The sequence below is a fragment of the Primulina eburnea genome, unplaced genomic scaffold, assembly GCF_022965805.1.
Source record: "Primulina eburnea isolate SZY01 unplaced genomic scaffold, ASM2296580v1 ctg973_ERROPOS1174311, whole genome shotgun sequence".
In the NCBI taxonomy this organism is placed as follows: Eukaryota; Viridiplantae; Streptophyta; class Magnoliopsida; order Lamiales; family Gesneriaceae; genus Primulina; species Primulina eburnea.
The window spans coordinates 365,083-388,506 of record NW_027331729.1 but is presented as its reverse complement, the minus strand read 5'-3'; the positions used below and the strand labels follow the sequence as shown (position 1 = coordinate 388,506).

General features: G+C 33.5%; 3 protein-coding genes across 6 annotated transcripts; 1 reads left to right on the top strand and 2 right to left on the bottom strand.

Moving 5' to 3' along the window:
- The first annotated feature begins 3,649 nt into the window (after positions 1–3,649).
- Positions 3,650–7,901, top strand: LOC140822621 (protein DWD HYPERSENSITIVE TO UV-B 1-like). Of its 4 annotated transcripts, none has more exons than XM_073183416.1 (7): positions 3,650–3,736; positions 4,840–5,435; positions 5,733–6,170; positions 6,712–6,906; positions 7,075–7,131; positions 7,429–7,491; positions 7,580–7,901. In XM_073183416.1, the coding sequence occupies exons 2-7, from the start codon at positions 4,884–4,886 to the stop codon at positions 7,664–7,666; spliced, it is 1,392 nt and encodes a 463-aa protein (XP_073039517.1). In that variant the 5' UTR covers positions 3,650–3,736; positions 4,840–4,883; the 3' UTR covers positions 7,667–7,901. The 4 variants fall into 4 exon arrangements, with proteins under 4 accessions (XP_073039517.1, XP_073039519.1, XP_073039520.1 ...); XM_073183418.1 differs by having other exon boundaries at positions 3,671–3,732; XM_073183419.1 differs by having other exon boundaries at positions 3,688–3,736; positions 4,845–5,435.
- Positions 7,902–8,594: 693 nt separating this feature from the next.
- On the bottom strand, positions 8,595–11,676 carry LOC140822615 (metal transporter Nramp3.2-like). The gene is made up of 4 exons (XM_073183410.1): positions 10,791–11,676; positions 10,165–10,301; positions 9,435–10,087; positions 8,595–9,157 (listed from the first exon to the last, which is right to left on the bottom strand). The coding sequence occupies exons 1-4, from the start codon at positions 11,342–11,344 to the stop codon at positions 8,939–8,941; spliced, it is 1,563 nt and encodes a 520-aa protein (XP_073039511.1). The 5' UTR covers positions 11,345–11,676; the 3' UTR covers positions 8,595–8,938.
- Positions 11,677–15,905: 4,229 nt separating this feature from the next.
- Positions 15,906–18,466, bottom strand: LOC140822598 (probable indole-3-acetic acid-amido synthetase GH3.1). Its single transcript, XM_073183378.1, has 3 exons — positions 18,079–18,466; positions 17,619–17,720; positions 15,906–17,499 (listed from the first exon to the last, which is right to left on the bottom strand). Exons 1-3 carry the CDS (start codon positions 18,399–18,401, stop codon positions 16,122–16,124), a joined length of 1,803 nt encoding a protein of 600 aa, XP_073039479.1. The 5' UTR covers positions 18,402–18,466; the 3' UTR covers positions 15,906–16,121.
- Positions 18,467–23,424: the final 4,958 nt, after the last annotated feature.

The following is a 23,424-nucleotide window of genomic DNA, read 5'->3' as shown; positions in this document are numbered from 1 at the left end:
TCGGGTATGCAAACTTTATCTTTGCTCATAGCATTTTCCATATTTGAACTTCAAAAAAATATGCAATGAAATAAATTACTGGCAATATATATTTAAATATAACACATATCATAATTATACAATAAAACATTATTCTATGAATACATGAAAAATAAATTATTGTACATTTATATTCTACCATTATATTGTTCATTTGCAGAGAAATCGTTGAGAAAATCTGCAGCATCAATATTGTTCATTTCTATCCCACCAACACATTGATCATTTCCAGAGAAATCATTCATAAAATCACCAGCATCAAAATGAGTTGAATCACTCAAACGGTCACTGCGTTCAGTGAAGTTGGTCTCCTTTTCTTTCCGCTTTAATGATTCTTTATAAAGTTTACAAAGGTGCTCAGGGGCTCGACAAACTTTGGACCAATGTCCTGGAATACCACATCTGTAACAAGAACTTTCATATCTTTTGAGTGATTCTCATTAACACTTGTATTCTCATGATGCCTTTTCAGTGGATGGTTTGGGACGCTCTTTTGAGATGAGTTATAAAAATAACTATCTCTATTATTTTCAAAACCACGGCCGCGTCCACGACCACGACCAATTCCACGTCCACGTCCACGTCCACGTCCACGTCCACGACCTCGACCTCGACCTCGACCAAAACTTTGTCTTTGAAATTGATTTTGGTTTCCAGGTTTAAATTCATTTTTACTTACAGCATTTACTTCTGGAAGTGCTGTTGATCCAGTGGGTCGGGACTGATGATTTCTCATTAATAGCTCGTTGTTTTTTTCCGCCACAAGAAGACAGGCGATGAGTTCAGAATATCTCGCGAATCCACGTACTCTATATTGTTGCTGTAGAGTAATATTTGATGCATAAAACGTGGAAAATGTTTTTTCAAGCATCTCAGATTCTGTGACCTCATGTCCACAAAATTTTAATTGCGAGATTATTCTATACATCGCCGAATTGTAATCACTGACTTTTTAAAAGTCTTGGAATCTCAATGTATTCCATTTATCCCGGGCGGTTGGAAGTATAACTTCTCTTATATGTTCGAATCTTTCTTTTAATCCCTTCCACAAAGCCATGGGATTTTTTTCAGTCAGATATTCACATTTCAATCCATCGTCGAGATGTCGACGCAAAAATATCATGGCTCTTGCCTTTTCTTGTGACGTGCATATGCCATTTTCTTTAATGGTCTCGCTTAGACCCAATGACTCAAGATGCATTTCTACATCTAGAGTCCATGGCATATAATTCTTTCCCGTGATGTCGAGCGCAACAAATTCGAGCTTTGTTAAATTTGACATGGTGGTACTAAAAAAATTACGATGCATTTTATTAGTTAATAAATATTGCAATACAAAGTAACGGATAAACAACAAGTACAAGCATTTGTAAAAATAAAGAAAACGCACGAGGAGGATATTCTCCGATAAATACAAGACTCGTGAGTATGATAACCAAAATAATTAAAAATAACTTTGAGAAAGCCATCTTCTTTTTTCTTCGAAAAATTTGATGAAGAATAATTTTTAGAGAAGAAGAGAAAGTTGTAGTGATTGAATGTGTTTGTGAGATCATATTTATAGGGCAAAAACTAGCCTTTTTTTACCATTTATGACCGTTGGTGTACAAAAAAAATAAATGTATGTATTTGTATAATTTTATGGTAATAATATGATGTATATAATATTAGACATGTTTAAATAATTATATATATCATATCATAATATTATAATGAGTGTCATAATTTATTTTGTTTAAAAACCTTATAGGCTTTTATACTTGTCGTATCCCTAACCGGGAGTGTGGGATGTCGTCTTAACATCCTCCCTGGATTTATAACAAGTTTATGAAAAATTTATTTTTATTATTTCTAATAATAACATTATATTGTATATTAAATAAATACACAATAAATAAATAACAGAAAATAAATATAATTATTTTGTTATCTTTTTCTTCTGTTTGGAGATTGGAAAAGTATGAAGGACTTTTAGAGCTTCGTGCTGATAAAGTGTTGTGAAAAAGTAAAAATTTATGGTAAAAAGTAAAAATCTCAAACTCACAAAATTTACCAAACTACACACTTTATAATATTTTTCTCTCTACTCAATTGTGATTTTCTTCACAAATGAGAGATCTATTTATAGAGCTTCTTTACACATAATCCAAAAATAAAATTCATCATCACCTACATCATCACACACTAATTTTCAATATTTACAACTCTTATTTTCAACATTCAAATATTCAATACACACATTTTAAATTATTTTTCAACACAAGCTACCTTTGTTGAGCATAAGAAACAAATAATTACATTTTTTTTTCGTTAAATTTGTATATTTTTATTATTTTTATCATATTATGGGCCAATTCACAACCTAAGTCAAGCAACTTAATTCTTTTTTCTTCACTTTGAGTCATTTTTACTAGAGAATTGACGTGATATCAAATTTCAATATATGTTGTTACATCAACAATTTTTGGTAGCACGACAGTATTTTTTCAATAATATGTCATTTTTTAAGCGCTACTTCGACCATTCGATGAAGAATTATTAAAATCGAAAAAAATGTGAATATATAACTAAAATTGAAATTTGACAAATTCGTCATTTAACTAAAATTTTGCTCCGGCGTTATAACTCTCCAATCACTTTTAAATCGATAAGGTATGTTTTCTCTCTCCATTATTACTTAGTTTATTCAATTTTCAAACATTGTACGGAGCTTATTGTTTACAGAGGAAAAACTATAAGCTACGGGCGGATTTCCTTTCCTCCTTTCTAGAAGATATTTATTAGAAAATATATTTTTTTAATATATATTGCTAGATTTGATTAATATATATTAACTCTGAGATATTTTTTCATACATGAAAAAGACATTTTTTTACAAGAGCAACGATGCTGGATTTTTCTTTCTGAAATTAAATTTGTTTTCTCTATTCCGTTTACTTTTAGAACACAAAAATTTACGAGGAGAATGTATCACGGCTCAATTTTGTGAGACGAATCTCTTATACTCGATACGACTTATAAAAAATATTATTTTAGTTATGGACTAGGTCGACTCATCTAACGGATATAAATATGTGAAAACTTCTCATAAAAACCTACTCATTTTTAAGTAGTTTAAAATTTTGATTTCAAATTTCTATCGAATTTGATTCACTTAATTTTATTAGTGTAATAAATTTGTCGATTATATTTTTATACAATCAAATTAGAATATAAAGTAAAATTGCAAGGGTGTATTTGATTTTACATTGTGTAATATTTTTATTCTAATATATGAAATTGTAAGAAATTTTTTATTCTTATTTATGTAGTTTTTTAATATTAATTTGAACATATGAAATCGTAATGTTTTTCATTGTTCAAATTTGATTATATATGATTTAATCGATCGACATTAATATTACGAAATTAAAATCAAGTGAAATAAAATTTGATATCTCAAAAGTGTAAAATGGAATGTTGTGGAGTTTTTTTGGCTTATAATATATTTTTATTGAATTTTTTAATGGAAGGATAGCACGTAAGATGCTAAAAAAGTTAGAAAGGTGGTGGTTATTTTTAAATTTATTTGTTTTTTTTTATATAATTGTTACAGTTAACGAAACCATATTCATGATTTTGTCATAGAATTTTTCTCTTCCTGTTATTTTCTCTCCTGTCCACTTCTCATTCAGAAAGTTGCAGCAGCTCCGGGCAGGTTTCTCTCTTGTTTTTATGTTCCTTTTTTGCTCTTTTTATAAAAATTTTACGGCTTAGTTGTGAAGATGAATCACGGGTAAGAAACTACTGTTTCTGGGATTCTTCTGTTATTTTTTTCCATGGTTTTAGGATAAAACAGCGCGAGATTTATGATTACTTTGCGAGCTGTGAAAGGTTGAGTAAATTTTCTTGATTTTGAAGCTTTAATGGAATCTTTATGGTCAGCTGATTTATATTTTAAATAACAATGGTAGTGAGGAGAAAACAGGGGAGACTACATATATAATGTAGATGATTTCTTTGGCCTCTTTTGGAGAAATGATTTAGACAGAATGATCTTGGATCTTTGGTATTCTTTTGGGGGAATAAAATTAACTTTTTATATATTTTGTGCAATAAAGTATTTTTGGAAATTAATAAAAACTGAATCAGATAATTTCAATTAGATTCATATTAATCTTTTTTCCTTTGCATGATTTGGTGCTAGGAAGATTTCAAATATTTTGAAAACAAGAAGTTATTCTCAAGTCTGCATGTCCTCTTATTCCACCTAAGTTTTCTAGTTGGTGTGGCGGATTTGTTCAGTCAAACTTAACATTATTCACAATCCCTTGTCAATAATTAGTATACTGGTAATTCATTTAGACCCCAACAAAATTTGGCATTTTTTCTTCTTTTGAAATTGCAAATTACTTTTTTTTTTATCAATCGGGATAAATTTTATCGTGTAGTTTCACAAGGGTGTAAAATGTAATTTATCCATCACATGATGATGTTTCAGTCAACTGTTGATGTCTGGTTGGGACACAATAATTATGGTTTACTTTTTGTTTAATGTTTAGTGGTATTTCTCGATTTGTTCTACCCCATCAAGAAAGCTTATTCGACCTATTGCTTATATGAAAAGTCTAAATGCATTATTCAACCTTGTTTTTTTTTTCTTTTTATTTTAGAAATGGTTTGCATTATTTATTTTTATTTCATGAAGATATCAGCAGTTATTTCTTGTTTTATAAGTGTTTGGTGCTAAAGATCTTGAATTTTGGTTATTAAGTAATGGACTGTCGCTATAGATTGATTGAATTTCATGTTCTCTTTTAGAATAGGATGTTGAATAGGACTCCTCCAAGTATACTTCACAGGACATGAAGATGGAGTCACAAATTACCTCGCATCCTTCTGCTTGGAGGATTGATATAGATATGACAGATAATTTATCGGAAAAGCAACCGAATGTCGAAATAACAAAAACGCTCCTCTCCAAATACTACGAGTACTTGCCATATAACCGCATTCACAAGGAGAGTGTCGTCAATGTCTTGCATTTTCGTGAAATGGGAACAAGTTGTATGACTTACAGTCAAAATCCATCGAGGACGAAACCTTCATCATCTCATAAAAGGAATCAGTGCTTCTATACAAGATCCCTTTGTGCAGCAAAGTTTGTGTCCTCTGTTCAGGCACTTCAATATCCTATTACTAATGTAGGCCAGGCAGCAGAAGAAATCGACGAAAGGCTTCGCCCGAGGCAGTTTGAGTATCACCCGTCTGACCAAAGTCTAATGGCGGTTGGAACCCTCGATGGAGAAGTCGTGATTCTGAACCATGAAACAGGAAATATTATTAAGTATATCTCACCTTACCAGCAAATCAGTGGTATTCTTGGCCTCTGCTGGCTTAAAAAACAACCCTCAAAGGTAAGTTGTCAAAAATATTTACACATTCTTTCATAAAGGTGATTATTAATCACTGTTTCACCTCCATCCTCCAACAATCCAATAAGTTTTGAGTTGTCTGACTAAGTGGTTTATGAGACAATCGTGTGATCATCATTTCAAAAACACTAATTTACAATCTTCTTTATTTTTCATCTTGTTAGCTTGAGTATTTGTTTTTGAATCTCTATTGCTTGATATTTGATCAACTTACATTTATGTATCTTTGATGAACCTGAGCTTTTGCTGATAGAATTGTATTTCATTTTGCCAATCTAGCTCCTGGTGGGCTCAGATAATGATGCTTTAAGATTATATGACATCAACAATGTTACTTCAAAACTAGAAGATGGATATTCGATTGCTGCAGTCACCTTTGATGACTTTGAGCAGTTGACATCAGTTCACGTAAACTCAACAGATGATTGGTGCCTGACAAGTGGTTACTCCAAGAAAGTTGCCATATATGATGTATGCACTGGACAGCGCCTACAATTGTTCACAGACATGCATCGTGAACCAATAAATGTGGCTAAGTTTTCAAATCATTCCCCTAATCTCCTAGCAACTTCTTCATTTGATCGTGATGTGAAGATGTGGGACCTAAGACAGGATCCCATGCGACCTTGCTATACAGCTTCAAGCTCGAGAGGAAATGTGATGGTTTGTTTCTCTCATGACGATCTTTATCTACTCGTCTCGGCTGTAGATAACGAGGTACAGATTTAACCTGAAATTCAATTTTCTTATTGATGTCGTAAATGTTGTTAGGAGCTTACATCATTTTGAGTGATTATATAATGGTTATTATATTTGGTCCATATACTAAACTAGTTGGGTCTTATTAGAAAATTTGCATGCTCAGGTTCCGAGTAAGATCCGGAGTTTTCCAAATATATCTTAGAAAATCATGATGAATTTTGTTTAATGTAGATATCATTGTTTCATTTATATTTATCATTTTGTATAATGTATTTTCTCAACTCAAAGTATTAGATTCAAATAATTTTGCCATTATTAATTTAAAAAAAAAGGCTCAGAACTGGTTGGAACTGGCCCGGAACTGGTGCATCCACTACCAGTTCGAGTAGTGGATCGGATTGGTTAACTGGAACCGGTTTTGGACCGGTTCTAACTGGTTCCGGCACTGGTGGATCCGAAACCCCGGAACCGTTAAGCATAGGGCTCATTTAAATATATATTCACGTATCCTGGCGGACAGGATCTGTTTTATGATGGGTTTACGAAAATATTTCAGGTGAAACAACTTTTAGCTGTGGATGGGAGGCTTCACACGGATTTTGGGATTGTTTCGACTGGAAGTGCTTATAACTATACTCGTTCATATTATATGAACGGAAGAGATTACATTATCAGTGGAAGTTGTGAAGAACCTGCCATTCGTGTATGTTGTGCCCAAACCGGAAGGCGGCTGAAAGATATTTCTTTGGAGGTGGATAGCAAACAAGATTTATATATATATATATATATATATATATATATATATATATATATATATATATATATATATATATATTATATCGCTCTTTTCTCAACTCTCTGTGAAGTTAACTATCGTTTCAATAAAATGCTGAAAATTTTGATGTTGTTCTTGTGACAGGATACAGGAGTGGGGAGCTCAATTTTTGTGCAGTCATTGAGAAGCGATCCTTTTAGAGTAAGTTCTTTATTTTCTATCTACATATACTGTGATCATATTTCGGCTGATTGATTTTCATATATCTACATTCAACATTATGTGTTGTTAGGACTTAACATCGGTTTTTGGAAAAGCTTTTGTCCTTACTATATACTTCTAATATCTTGAATCAATTATATTTAATTTTACAAGAAAAATAGGATTGCATGAAATTGGCCTACTTATTTTAGGCTAATTAATATTTCGAGAACTTATGATCGAGCTTGATTTTTACTTTAACATAAATTGTTTTTACATAAACCTTTTTGAATGCAGCATTTTCACATGGCTGTCCTTGCTGCCTACTCTGGGCGAAAAGCCAAGAATGAAATTATCAAGGTGGTTTCTTATCAGCACTATTTTAGTTATTGTTATTACTATTGTTAGTATTGTTGTTATAGTTTGGGTGTGTTGGTGGTATGCACAGGTCAACTTACTTTCAACAAGCCGTTGTGCCGAGGAACATAGCGCCGGCCCAAACGTGCGCTGCCCTTCCTACGGCAAGGGAGGCTGAGATCTCGTGCATCTGAATTTTTACATCGAGTGAAGAAATTATTCAGCGCTATAGTCAGTCTGTCATTTGAATTGTATATGCTACCCCATTTTTTGACATTGAACAATTTTTTTAAAGAATTTGTATGTGTAAAATATTAATTAAGTTAAGATAAAAATGAGTGGTACACAGTGATTCACCTTGTACTTATTTTGTTGAGCTATAGATCACTGTAGTAAGCTTTTTGTGTGTTCTATTCTTTCATTGCATTTCATGTGCTTGTGCATAAATACTCTAGTACAGACATTTCAAATTTAGGATATTTGTTTAATGATACACTGATGAAGAATGAAACTATCACCTCCATCAATCTAAGGTGGTTTTCGATCTCCGTTGGCCATTTCTGTCTGACATTGGGGTGTGCAAACACTCCATTTCAATGTGTAAATGTATGTTTTGTTAGTCGAGGAACACTATGGCTTGACCGTCACTACCGAACTACAAGACACCCATTCTCTCTACGATATTCATCGAACAATCGTTCAATGCTTAAAAAATTCCGTTTAATGCTTGTGGTTTGTTGCCTCTCAGCCACATTTCTTTCTAACAGCTCTTGATTTGTGCTAGTTCTTTAATTCGAGGTGTGCAAAGGCAGGAATATTTTTACTGTTGCTTGAAGTAGCGTTGCATTTGCTGCATCAAGTGTGCAACTTCGTGCATTAGGGACGTATGGGACGTTACAACAAGTCAACAATATGGTTACAGTGACTGTAATCTTCGTTCCCTGGTTGAATAGTGAGATTTGCAGTTGAAATTGATCGACAATACATCTGCAAAATAAGTGAATCTTTGTATTCTGGTTCTAATAAATATTCTTGGCAACTATCTGTAATGCAGTTCGGAGGCTTAAGAAAAGTGGCGTGGTGAACATTATCCACATGAATAAATAGGCACAATACGAAGCATTTGAATAATTTCACAATGTTCCTAATACAATTCCCCCAAGAAAGGGCAAGTACCCCGCTTGACTACCTATCAGGACATCATAATTAAGCGTTAAACTGATACAGGCGTGGGTTCAGCCCTCAAGGGGGGAGCAAATTCTAACATCCTTGAGAAGCTGATTTTCACAGCCATTTTTCGTTTGTTCTCTGGTGCGTGGTTTAAAATACCGCACAAAAATCAAGAGTCAGTCTTCTTCCTCACCGGCAAGAGACATTTGCAACCTCCATGCAAAATAATCCTTTTTGCCAAGAATGAAGTTTCTTGCATTAATGTGCAAACGATTTTCCATCAGGTTTCTGATTTTTTCATCCTATTGGCTTTTACAAACAAACAGGAAAAGTTGAGTTCCCTTGCAACAAGATATATTATGAAACAAATGTACGCAGCTGCACATGTGGAAACCACAGAAATGAAGAAAGCACCACTCTTCCCTTTGCCGGAGAAAAAATCAACCAAAAGATAGCCATTGATAGCCATCAGCAGGGAAGCCACAAGCCATGAAACTATCTACAAACCAAAAGGACACGAACGTTTTAGTTTGTCTCTTTTCTTGTTTCTGAACAAGAAAAACTGGGCGAATTCAATATCTTCAGATATGTGCATAAACAACTAGTGTATTTCTAACGGAATAAACAAGAGCCTCCAAAACATATGAAGTGCAGAGTTTGTTCATTACGTAGAATGACCAACCAATCCAAACAGAAAATCTCTCCCGTTTTACACATAACAAAGGAACAATTGATGCATATATATGGAATCTGAACATTTATGAACACGAAAATACCTGCAGAGCAGTGCCAATTTTGAAAATGCCCATTACTCTCTCTTTTGATACCAGGCAAAGCAGGGGAATGAGAGCAAATGGTATCTGAACAGACTGAAGCACGTTAAGCCATTCATTTAGGACATCCAACGAGTCCTCCGATGTATCAAAAACAAGAGCAACAATAAGTGTCGGGATAATAGCGAAGCTTCTTGTTATAAGTGCCCTTATCCACTTTCTCAACCGTAAATTTAGAAATCCACCCATAATAAATTGGCCAGCATAAGTGCCAGTTATAGTACTACTCTGGCCAGCTGCTAGCAAACCAATAGCCCAAATATAATTTATTGGAAATATTCCTCCTCCATACTTTTCATGAAGATACTGCCCTGCATTTCCGAGGCCAATATTGTTGGCTTGTTCTGTACCATAAAATGCCTTGGCAAAAACAGCCATGACAAACAGATTTATCATGAAAGAGATTGATAAAGCCAGGCCAGACTCGATCGAGTAGTACTTGAGGGCTTCTCGAACTCGGCCTATCTTGTTTTTGTCGATATCTCTAGATTGTACTAGGGCGGAATGTAAATATACATTGTGAGGCATTATAATACACCCGACAACTCCTACTGCCTGCTGTATAGTTTTGGAGCTGAGTTTTGGAACCAAAATGCCTATATTCACAGATCAAATTAAAGAAATGTTATCCAGAAGTTCACTTCTATCGATTCAGTTGGAGAAAAAATCTCACCGAGTAAAAGTTCACGGCCACTAGGCTTTGTCTCACCAAACATCCATGCAAATGAGGCGGCCATTGTTGCTATAAGGACGGCAAAAAGTGCTTCCAATTTTCTCACACCATAGTTCTCCAAAAACAAGAAGATGAAACTGCATCAAGAAGGTGTCAAAACTGAACAGTTCAGATGTCAAATATAAATGTTGAACCAGTGTCCGAGTCGTTACTGGACATTACGTTATTTGAAAAAGAAACAAATGAAAAACATCCTCAAATTTTAGGAATTTAATATCATGAAATCTCAACCACGGCAGACATCAGAAAACACACCGTATACAAAAGTGAAACTTCATTTACGCTGATTACTTATTTCAAATACTTATGAGGAATAATAAAACAAACCCAAAAGCAATAAATACTTCAAACTCGCTTGTCCAAATCCAAGTAAAGAATTTGATCGAACCTATCACCATTCACCAATTCAACCTCAATCAATGGTATTTGTCACCCACCAATTTACACACATTAAAAACAGAAAATGACTAAATAAATTTAGCAACCATTCAAGGTAGTGTTATTTTCAACAAGTAGCCAAACTCATCAAGTGATAAAACCAAAGATATTCACGTGCAATTATGTACCAGTCAAGAGCAGTGATAATGACTCCAACCCAGAGAGGAATGAAACCAGCGCTCAAAATCCTGATAGCAATAGCACTGCCAATCACTTCCTGAATGTCAGACCCAATCAGGGCCAGCTCTGTCATGATCCAAAGCAACAGTCTAGCCCAGTTAGGATACTCCTCTCTGCAAAATTCCGCCAAGTGACGCCCCGTTGCCACGCCGAGACGAGCCGCCAGCAGCTGAACCAACAGGCCCATGGCGGTGGCCCACAAAAGCAGCCACAGAAGAGAATAACCCGCAATCGCCCCCGCCTGGAGATCCCCTTCAAGGTTACCCGGATCCAGGAAGGCTATACTCATCAAGAATCCCGGACCCGTAAATAGCCATAGCTTCCGCCACGAAAAAGGCGGCGTCTTGGTGGAATACTCGTCGGTGTCAGCCCCTTCGTCCACTCCAATGACGTGGATTTTCTCCGATGCGACATAGGCTCGTTCTTCTTCGTCTTCATCGGATAAATCGGTTGGCCGATTCGTTAGCAACGGTTGCTGCTGGTCTTCTTCGAGTGAAGGCATGTTTCTTGAACAAAAATCACCGAAGAACGACCAAAATTCACGCTAATGCTGGTTAACAGGAAATAGTTCTGGGAAAGTGACTTGGAGAGGACAGTTTGAGGGTGCATTTATGTAATGATCGCAAAGCTAGGGTCATCGGCTTCCTCGCTAATTTTAATATTAATTAATCTCGAACTTTTTTGCAGAGTGCCTGTAGGCATAAAAGATGAAACAAAGCTTGTGGGGGAGTCATAAAGTCATAAAACAGATTCCACGCCAATTGCTATTATTGTAAAGATTCAATTTTTATTCTAAATTTGGAAGAAAAAAAAGGTGTAAGTAGGTTATATGTTTCGTATAGGGTCATTTAGATACGGGTCACAAAATTTTAAACATTTCAAGTTTCATAAAACATGCAAAAATACCAAATTATCGAGATCTTACAGGAAATTTTTTTAAATCAGAATTTGTGGCAATTGGTGGATTATTTCCACCATTTATGTATGATGTTTCCCAAGAAGATGAAGCACGAGTTTTATGGTGGGGTTGATTTCACTTGATCATAAGGAAACAAAAAAAAGTGTGTCAATTTTGGAAAGCACCTCACTTGTTTATATTTTTCTTGATATTGTCTTAATTTAGGTTTTAGAACGAAGGATGACCCACAATTCGGACAAAAAAATCGAAAACACTATTGGACAAGATCACAAGACATAAAAAAAACAGACATTTAAACTCTTTTTATTCGATCTGTGATATAAATATTATTTATTAATGATTAAAAATATCAACAATATTATAAACATAATCATTTGAAACCCATTAACCTTGAGAATGGATCAGGCTTTAAGTTTAAACGTGTAGTGTTTCATTGAATAGATTTTGACGATTATGTTTGAACTATTTAGAGCATAAACCAACTATTTGGGATGAGTTCAGAAACAAAAACTTTTGGATCTAAAGAACGTATTATCAGAGGAAACTTTTTAATTTTATTTTTTTATATTAAGATAAAAATTGAAGAATAAGTTTTTATAAACCTTATATTTAAGATGCTTAACTATGATGAAATGTAAGGTCTTAGACTGAGGATATAAGGGGAGCAACTAAAGGTGCTGCTGGATAATAATATATAGAATATCTCAATTATACATCTGAACCTGATATTTATAAGAAAATACATTGATACGTGTTGAACCTGTCTTTTATTTAGAATAAACATGAGCCAGGAGTAACAGATTCATTGTAAGATATCACGGTTAAATATCGTTTACATCAAAAGATTCTTATTTAGTATGTTACAAATAAAAGTAAAACAAAAAATAAAGTGAAGAATATCTTATTTATTTAAAATCTCACGTGAACCCCAATTGTTATTTATTATTTGAGTAGGTCTCATGTGAGACCGTCTCACGGATATCAATCTGTGAGACGGGTCAACCCTACCCATATGCACCACAAAAAGTAGTACTCTTAGCATAAAAAGCAATACTATTTCATGGATTACCCAAATAAAGATCCGTCTCACAAAATTTGACCCGTGAGACCGTCTCACACAAGTTTTTGCCTTATTATTTTATAAGATTTTACTTTTTACCTCAAACATTCTCGTGGGACCACAAGAATGGCACACGTCTCTCTCAAATGTCAGCCAAAGCAAGCAGCCATGAAGCTTCGTATGTTCGCATATGGCATTTAATATTGGTTCGTGACTCGACGGGCTTTCGTGTGTCACTACCATGTGCTTCCCACCTCTCGTTGGGTTTCACGACAAAGCTCTTTTGGAAGAGAATCTCTTCCACTCCCCGGTTTCAGATAAAGTCAGGAGATGTCAGCAAATTCAATTAACAACCTCGGAATATTATTGCAGCCATGCCTGTGTATTTTAATTTTATATCACCACTCCTAACATACTGCGTGGATTAGGTTTTAACACAGGCAGATTTTAGATATAAATTTGGTTTGCGTTGGTTAATGTATTTAGAATAATCTTCTCCAATCGGTGTTATTGTCTGTTTTCTGTTGCTTATCAAATATGAGTAACGTCACCGGTAGATCCGATGAATCAAAATGAACACATGCTATATGGTATGAGATGATCGTCATCATATGTTCTAGATAATCATTAATTCATGTGAGTCTCTCGAATGATTAATGAATCAATCAAATCGAAATCAATATATATCATAAAAATGTACAAATAATTAATGGACCAATTAAACTAGAATTTTAAATAATTTCAATTTGCTTTATTTGTAGGCTAATCCCCAAATGTGGAGAGGTGAATGGCCGGTTCTTAATTAAAGATAGGGTATATATTTATAATATAATTTCATAACCACCAATCTACATAATGATATAATTATAAATATTCTCTAACCTATTTAAACATTATAAATATGACATTTAAACCCAAAAGAATATATATGTATACAGCATATATGGATCGAGACTTAGACCGAACTAAAGCCCAGTCCAACACACCATATAAGTTGTACGTCACTGGTGCATTACATATCATTTTAAATATAATCCAACACTTTATCTTACTTTTTTTGAGAATCCCAAAAGAAAACAAAAGTAAATTGTGCTAAAACGATAAAGACTCACTGGTCAATTTTATGAAATTGACCTCCAACCTGACCTGATTCTTAAAAAAATAGTACTTTTTATATTAAAGATATTATTTTTTAGTTTCGCTTTAAATATAGATCATATTGACTCATCTCACAGAAATATATAAATAGATACATAGATCGTCTTACAAAAAACATATTCATATATTTACACAAATAAATATTCCCCAAAAGCTTGTCTGGAAAAAAAATACAACTATATCCTCAATTTAAAAAAAGGGATGGTTATGGTATATTGGAAAATATGAAGCATATATAGTTAGATGCATAGCTATATGTAAATTTTATAAAAAAAAAGAAGAAAATTATATAGTTAATGGTCATTTAACTTGCACATTTTTCATTTTTGATAATGTTATTAGTCAATTGAAAGTTATAGCATACTAACTTGTATTTTTGAAATTTATTTTTCGTCATTTTTACCAGAATGTTAACTTCTGAAAAACACCGACATAACACTAAAACTCACATGAAATCAGAAAATATAGATTGAACACGAAATTATAAAAAGAGTAAATCGATGAACATTTTTTTCATCAAATTGGACTTGTTACTTGAAAAATTCTACTTACAAATATTTCCTTCTGAAATAAAATAAGGACAAAATTTTTAATCATGGAGTAACTGAAACAAGTAAAAGAAAAATAAAAAAAAAAATTCTTAAAAATTTGCTAGTAAATTAAATATATAAGAATTTGGTAGCATTTATTTGAAATTTATGAAAATTTTTAAATTTCATTGGATAGACTTGTTCATATTATATTTTAATATAGAAAATTAAAGTTGAGTGAAGTTAACATTATTTAGAAAGAATATTTAATTATGGGGTAATGCCCTCTAGAAGCTAGTTTAAATTTATGAAAAAGAGTATTGTAAGGCATAATTTGGTACACATGATAGGATAAACACGTGATATATAATATAAAGATATGTTAATGATATATAAGATGTAGGATATTATATCTAATGTTTGGTATGATTTTAATAAAAGTGATTAAATTTATATAGTAGATTGTAATGACAAAATTAACCTTATCATAATAAATTTTATAATTTCAAAGTTGTTGCTTAAGTTCATATTTTTTATCTGTTCATGCACCGATAGTGCTTGCACCTAATTTTATATATTATATAATATGATAATTGAGCTTTTGATTTTGTGAGTTAAGTCAAATATCAATTTTTAAGCTTAATCGAGTGATACTAAAAATTTTATAGAGCTTTATAAAAATTATTTATATAATTATCTTGAATTCATTTATATCATTATCATATTATATAATATATAAAAATAAATAAAAATATTTATTTGCTTTTAATTTCTACCTAATAGCATAGATTTATAAAAATCTATAAATTGAGGGTAATTAATTCATTTGTAATGTATTTTGTCATTAAATAAAAATTATCACGCCTAATAGAAGGGACATTTTATCCTTCTAAAAAATTATTTATCAAGGGCCCATGATAATATCACGAGCTTTTTAAAAATGTACCAAACATGAGATAAAGATGATTATTTATCAATCCATCTTTTATTCTATGTACCAAACTATGCCTGACAAGAGTGAGTCTCATGTGAGACCGTCTCACGGGTCATAATCCGTGAGACGGGTCAACCCTATCCATATTCACAATAAAAAGTAATACTCTCAGCATAAAAAGTGATACTTTTTCATGGGTGACCCAAATAAGAGATCCGTCTCACAAAAACAACCCGTGAGACCGTCTCACACAAGTTTTTGCCGCCTGACAATATACAGGCAAAGGAAACAATGGTGCCCTAAAGGCGAATTCGAGGACTTAAATATGTGAGAAGATCATGCACAATTGGATTTCCGAAATAATCGATAATTAACCAACGATGAATAATTAATTACTTGCAATGCGAAACAAAGATATGTTCAACCCTACAACATCACACTTTACAACTATAGACAGCTAGCTTTCCCCCAACTTTCAGACATTACATGACAATCACGAAGTGCACGTTATTTGAATCTTACACACAAAAGCATACAATCAAATTCAAAAACAAAACTTGAAACCCAACAAACTTCTAAAGCTTTAAACATAGTCCACATTCAAAGAAGAATTCTTTTGGTCGACAGTCTCCAGATCATGTTTGTTTTGGGTAGCATTGCTCGAAAATCTTCCTGCGATCAAACGCGCCGCTCTGGCGTCCATTGGGGAGCTGCAGGGCTGAAATGGACGGATAGAACTCGAGCATTCAGTAGTTCAACGATAGGAGTGAAGCTCACGCATCTCGGGGCTTTGTACTGATTAATCGACGCGCCTCTTGATATCGCATAATCCATCAGCTCTTCGAATGTCCCCATTTTCACAACCCGGATTTCTAGAGGCCCGACCGAATTATCTGCGACTCGGCATTGTCTGTAAACTGTGTTCATAGCTTCTTCCATAACTAGGCAGCAGTTGGCTAAGACATCGTCGCTAGGGGGATTTGTTGGATCTTTGATGAGCAGTTCCCAGTAGATCACATAATGTCCTGGAATTGAACTTGTATCAGCATAGCTAGTGTACTCCACCACGGTAGTATCGTGCTGGCGTAGCAAAACCGAAGCGTTCTCGACTGCCTTTTGTAGCTCAGATTCGTCTGTCTTATCAGAATCAATGCTCAACAAAACATTCTTCCTCCTTATGAACTTGAACTGCGGCGCGGAGTTGTGAAAACCAGTTACTCGGAGGATGTCGCCTACTCGGTATCGGCATAGACCTGAATAGGTGGAGACCACAAGTTCGTACTCCTTTCCCACCTCCAAATCCGCCAAATCCACAAGCCGTGGGGGTGAATCCCGGGAGAGAGTTATCGGATTATTCGGGTCGTGAGGAATAAACTCGAAGTATCCCATGTTAGGCATGATGGTGTAGGAAACCTCTGAAGGTTTCGTCATCGGCTTCAAATTAAGCCCGAAATAGCACTCGGAGGAAGCGTACATGGTGCAAGCTTGCGGCAGACCTCCGCTGTAGAAATCAAGAAGCGGTATATATTGTGCCATGGCGCCAGTAACAATAACGTCAAGATATTTTGTATTCGGCCATATTCTTGGGATTATACTATCCCAGTTTTCGCCTTCACATTCATTGACAATAAAATCAGCAAGATCTGTGTTTGGTTTAAGAATCTTAGCCACACATTCTCGAATAGAACTGTCTGTAATTCTAGGGTTTAAGGAACCCGTGGAGATATCATGCACAAGTTGTCTCCAGTTGAGTTGGAGAAACCGGATGGCTCGCAGAAGACCGGAGGCAAAAACGGCCCCAACTCGGAGAACCTCTTCACGCATGAGAAGGCCACAAAGCATCTGAGTGTACATGCTTTGGAATGAATCACAGCAGAGAATCGCTTCGTCCGGGCTCGTGTACACGTTATACGGGTCATAGGGTCGGGTCTTGAATTGATCACTCTTGTAGTAGCTGGTGAGCACCGGGCGTGCAACCAACCCGCCCGGAGTTTTCGCTTCGGCCTTCACAAAAAGAAAGTATAACCCTTTTCCCTTGTCAAGACCTGGAACGTATCTGGTGATCACAATTAACAGAAGAATATTCGTTACAATCTAGCAAATCATGTTTTATGTGGGAATTATTCATAATAATATTGCATTTATGAGTCAATAATAATGTTAGAATATTCTTACAGGCTCATTACAGGGTTAAGAAGAGAATACAACAATTGTCGGCGGTCCATTTCTTCCTTTATTGTCGGCATAAGCTTTCTTTCACCAGCCGATGTTCCAGAACTGCATATTCAGTCAATAAAGTGGTAAGAAAACCCTAAAGAAAACAGTAGTCATTTATTTTATAAAATTGAATTTTCTGAATCTTTTGGCAAATATTTCTTTACTAGTTACCAGGTTTTCATTCTAAAACTAATTATATTTATAACTTAATTGTGTAATAAAACATATATTTTCTTGTTTTCAAACTAATTTAATTTCATTTTGTTCATTAATATGCATAAAATTGGATCTCAGAAAATATTTTTTCCCTTTCTGGGACATGCAAAACACCTTTTCTCGAGACTACGCAGAATCAGAATTAGCTACAACAAGAAAGAAATATATACAAATTTATCGCTTTCCTTTCCAATATATTTACCTGGTAAGAAACTCAGAGATGGGGTGAGAGCAAATAATTGGAGAGAAATCCCCGCCAGCGATACGCTGAATCTCTGGCTGAAGATCCTCGTACGTCACCACCGGGATCCTAGACTTGAACAAATCCCGATCAGTAGCACCACCGAGATCGAACCTCTGGAGGTACTCAGTTTCAGCATTTTGGCTCAGAATCTCAGCCAACACCCTTGCTTGTACAGAATCCGTGTTTTTTGTCATCTCTTCGATAAACTGAAGTGCCTTGGCGAACTTCTCGTTCGGCGGGTGGCTCACAGCCGCCGGAGAGAGCGAAGAATCAACCGCCATGATCGGAGAAAGTAAGTAAGAAAGAAAGCTGAGGAGTAGTAGACTTTGATGAGAATTGAGTTTCAAGATTGTGTTTGTGGTGCAAATTTTGAGGAACAACCGATGGTTTTTATATAGGAAGCAAGATTTGTCCTTTTCACCTATTTTATGGGAAGTTATGTATTACAAATTGAGTGGATCTCATTTGAGACCGTCTCACGGATCTTAATATGTGAGACGGGTCAATCCTACCGATATTAACAAAAAAAGTAAAACTCTTAGCATAAAAAGTAATACTTTTTTATGAATGACCCAAATAAGAGATCCGTCTTACAAATAAAACCCGTGAGACCGTCTCACATAAGTTTTTGCCTTACAAATTATGTCATCTTATATTCTATATTCCTCGTTTGTTTTAAGTATTGTATTTACTATAGCATAAAGTTGAAATTTAATTATAATCCTTTTTTAGTCTTTTGGTCACATAATTTATTTGTAAATCTTATTATATAATATATTCTTTAATAAATTTTCAAATAAATACTTTATGAATCTCTTAAATTGATAAATTGACCATTTCAAGATGACATTAAATTAGAATTGAATGAAACCTTCGTTTCAAATATCTCTATAATCGAAAATAAATAAATATTTTTATATTATAGGACTTTCATATATAGAATAAAACATATGAAAATTAACTATAAATATTGGAGGTTATACACCATATATAATCTTATTAATTAATTAATTTTCTCACTAGTATAATTGGATAATACTAGGATTATTTTAAACATCGGGCAGCCGGACTGGATATCCCTCTTCACTTTCTTTTTTGTAAGAAACATATCTGCCCCAAGGTAATGTACCACGAGGAGGTGACACCCGGGGACCACGTGACGTCACCTTGTCTACCTTGAACCAAACATATTTAGATAATTTAATCAGGGTTAATTATTGTTAATTAAAATATTAATTATGCAGTTATGGCGTGGACATCCTTAGTTTGGTAATTTACGTTGGTGTTAGGATTTTTGTTTTTGTAATGACACTAAACGTCCAATTCATGCTTATATTCCCATGTCGGGTAGATTGCTATCCGGCAATTGCCTCATGATTTCCTGATTTGCTTAGTTTTCATCGCCAATTAAATTAATCCCTTGATTTTATCACTAATAATATAGATATACTAGTTTTTATTATGAAAAAAAATTAGTTTAGTGTTAGAGAGTATGTATATCGTTTTATTAAAAATTATAATTAATAATAATTATAAATTTTAAATCATAAAACAGTTTAAGTATCACAATTCGATTGCACTATCAGCCGGAAAAATTATTGCATCCATTGAAATTTGATGAGATTTAGAGATTCTAAAAAAATGAAAAAATATTAATAAGATCGTAAAAAAGAGGGAGAGTTATGAGCTGAGTATGTGCCCCAAGGTAATGTAAGACATTAGTTTTAGATATGCAACAAATTAGCAAGAATAAGTGTCATTTAAAATATATAGTTATGCGCATCATTATTTTGTTAAAGTTCTAGTGCTGCGATTGATTTTATTTTCGAAAATTACGGATTTTTTTATTTTGAAAAAAAAATTAGTAAAAAATCTCTCATCCTTTCTAGTTTCTAAGCTATGCAAACAAGTTTTCATTGATCCGGTGCATAATAATAAGAGATGAAGTTTCGAGTTCAAGAACCGATCAAGTTTTCATTTAAAATCTGGGGACAATATTTCGATCAAAGACAAATCCCACCTACTCTCATTGTTCGACATTTTAGGCGACAAAACTAGGTCAAATAGCAAATTAGCGTAACGATGGACAAATAAGGTCCAACAAAATTGTAAAATTTAATGTGCACATAGACAAAAGTCGACAAAAATCCCAATTAACGACATAAAATCCAAAAACAAAGAAGCCAAAAAGAAATGATTGCAGTTCTTTTTCCTTTTCGAAAAGTAAAATTTTCGAAATCACCTACGAACACACTCGAGACGAAAAGCTGCCTTCTCCAACTTAAGCCGGCTAGGATGCCGCGTCTTCTATTTCCAAAAAATAAAATAAAATATATTAGTAATAATACAATATCTAAGAAAAATTTAATCGAAATATTTTTCCCCTACCATTTCATTTTTTGTCCAGTATATATACATCTTTACGATTTGGTATTTTATGTTACGATATTTCAGTTTTAATACTGTATCTTTGGCAATTTTAGCCCATTCTCATCGAAAATGACGATGTTGAACTACATCAGTATGACATTAAAATCGAAAAAAATAACAAATGAAATTTAAATTTAATAATATTGAACACCGAAATTACAAAAAAGACAAGGTAATTGTTCATGTCGTTTATTATAAATTTCCTTTAAAAATCGAAAAGCAAATAAAAAATTTACGCCGCCTCGCAATTTGTATAACAGCTAAACGCTAGCTGGTTGGTGGGATGCCTGTTAACGCATCATTTTATTTTATTCTTCATTAACCGACTTATAAAGACTAAATCACATGCTTAATTAATTAATTAATTACCCTGTATATTAAATTAAATCTGATTAATTCTACAGGCTACCTAGTTAATGAGAATCAGCTTAATATTCTTTATTCTTTTTCTTTCTCGTTTCCTTTAGATCGATTCCACACCGTACAATTGCACCGTGGAGAAAATTTCTTTTTGTGTATTTTGAGTTACAAATCACGTCTCAAACTCAATAATGTGTTATTCTTTACGTTTACATCGAAGAAATTATGTACTGCCTGTTGCTCGAGCACATGTGTGTGGGAGACACTTCTTGTCTACAAGACAAAAAGTTCATTTTTGAATATGTATAAACCATCTTTAGATTTCAAAAGCGAGCCACTTCTTGAACCTACTAGAAAAAATATACATCGATTTAAATTACAGAATGTTGACACAATATCACTTTATTATGAAATACCAGATTGGTCTATCTTGGTCGGTGCATTAAGATATAAAGGTTTATGATCTTATTTCATAAAGATCCAGATAAGTACGAAGATTAAATCTTCTATAAATATAGATATACCTAATATATTGAAACTCATTGCCTGTGAATAAAGAAAAAACATTTAAACAAATCTATCTTTGTGTGATTCTAATTGAAGCATGCCGAATATTACTGACATAGAGTCGGTAAATCATTGCTAGAAATATGCCAAGTTTTGTTAGTGTGTTTGCATAAAGTAAATTAAAAGAATAAAATGTTATTATACTGAAACTAAAATTTATTATAGGATAAAAATCAAAATTAGATCAAATTAGGGATCAATTTTACTGTTTTCCCTCCAAGTTTATTGTCAGGATATTCCATAGTTCGTGGGGGGAGTTCAAACGTTAAAAGTCGTCGGCCAACCATTAATTTTTAAATCCCAGTTGTTCAGAAGTAATCAATTCAATGAAACTTCTATGACATTAATAGTGTTATACTATTATACATATAAAATTCAACATCGATCAAATACCCTTTCTTAAAATAGATTTTTTCAAAAAAAAACTTGAAAATCCATCCGTACAGAATTTATACTTGTACAATTACAATGATTTTTTGGTACGAATTCGTAAACAATCTGTTGTACTTGGCTGATCTAATATGGTTGTCTAATAACAGATAAAATTTTATGTTAATAGAGTTGTAATAAGAAAAATATTGTAAACTTCCAGTTTTTTTTTTTTTTTAGAGGAATCAGAATTTCATTGAGAAATATTAAACCCGAGTTACATCACAATATATAATATCTTTGAAGAAGATAGGAATCACGTCATTATACACTATATCGTTCCTAAAACATAAAGCCTTTGTAGCCATGAGATGTGCCATCTGATTTGAATTCCTTCTACCATGGTAAAGTGCAGCTCCTGGAATATCATACATAGACGGCGTTCCTCCGCTAACGGTGCATACATGGAGAAAGGGATAGACTTACGAATGGCCTGGATGGCGGCGAGTGCATCCGATTCTACAATCCAAGTAGTCCAGCTTGAGTTTAAAGATTTCAAAACTCCTTTAATTGCCATAAGTTCTACTAAATGAGGAGAGGAACGCCCATACAAGCAATTTCCTTCTGCAAACAAAATGTGGTCGTTTGTGTCTCCACCCACCAAACCCATTCCAACCTATTTTTTGAATTAATAATGGAAGCATCAACGTTTAACTTGAGAATCCCATCTGCGGGCGGTTGCCAAGTTATAATTTAATTATGTTGTATACCATTGAGAGCAATACCAATGAGCATCACTTGATGGCTATTCCTTACTTTATTGGCACTTGCAAGGATATCATCACATGATAGTTCGTGTCCCTGAAAACCCCGACGGTTCCTCGCTGAAACGAAAATTAATCTTGGTTTCCAAGATATAATTTAATCTTTGAAATAATATTTTCCTTAAATTTAATTTTCTTATTGATAAGATTGTGTGAAATATTGAATTAAAGATTTTGTCTTTCTGGATATAATATTTATGATAAGATTACATGAAAAAGTTTATTTTTAATAAAACTCTTAATTTCCATATTTTGTAAATTTCCTTCTCAAGATAAACCCTAGGAGATGAGGAACCTATAAACTCTCTTACAATATGAATATTAATTAATAGAGTAGATATCTTGTGAGACGGTTTAACGAATCTTTATCTGTGAGACGGGTCAACCCTATCGATATTCACAATAAAAAATAATATTCTTAGCATAAAAAGTAATACTTTTCAAGGATGACCCAAATAAGAGATCCGTCTCACAAAATACGACCCGTGAGACCGTTTCACACAAATTGATGATATATAAACATAATTATAGGCTCATAAAGGTAAATATTAAATCTTCTTGATCAAATTTAGGCAAAAAATATAATGCTTTTATAAATAATGAATTTGAATTTCATTATTTCAAATTACTTAATCTCAATGCACATGTACAAATTCATTGGTCTGTTTCGATAAATCTATTTGACAATAAATTTTAAATTCTCAACTAACTATTTTTTTTTTATGTCTTATAGTGTATTCAAATTCATCTCAAT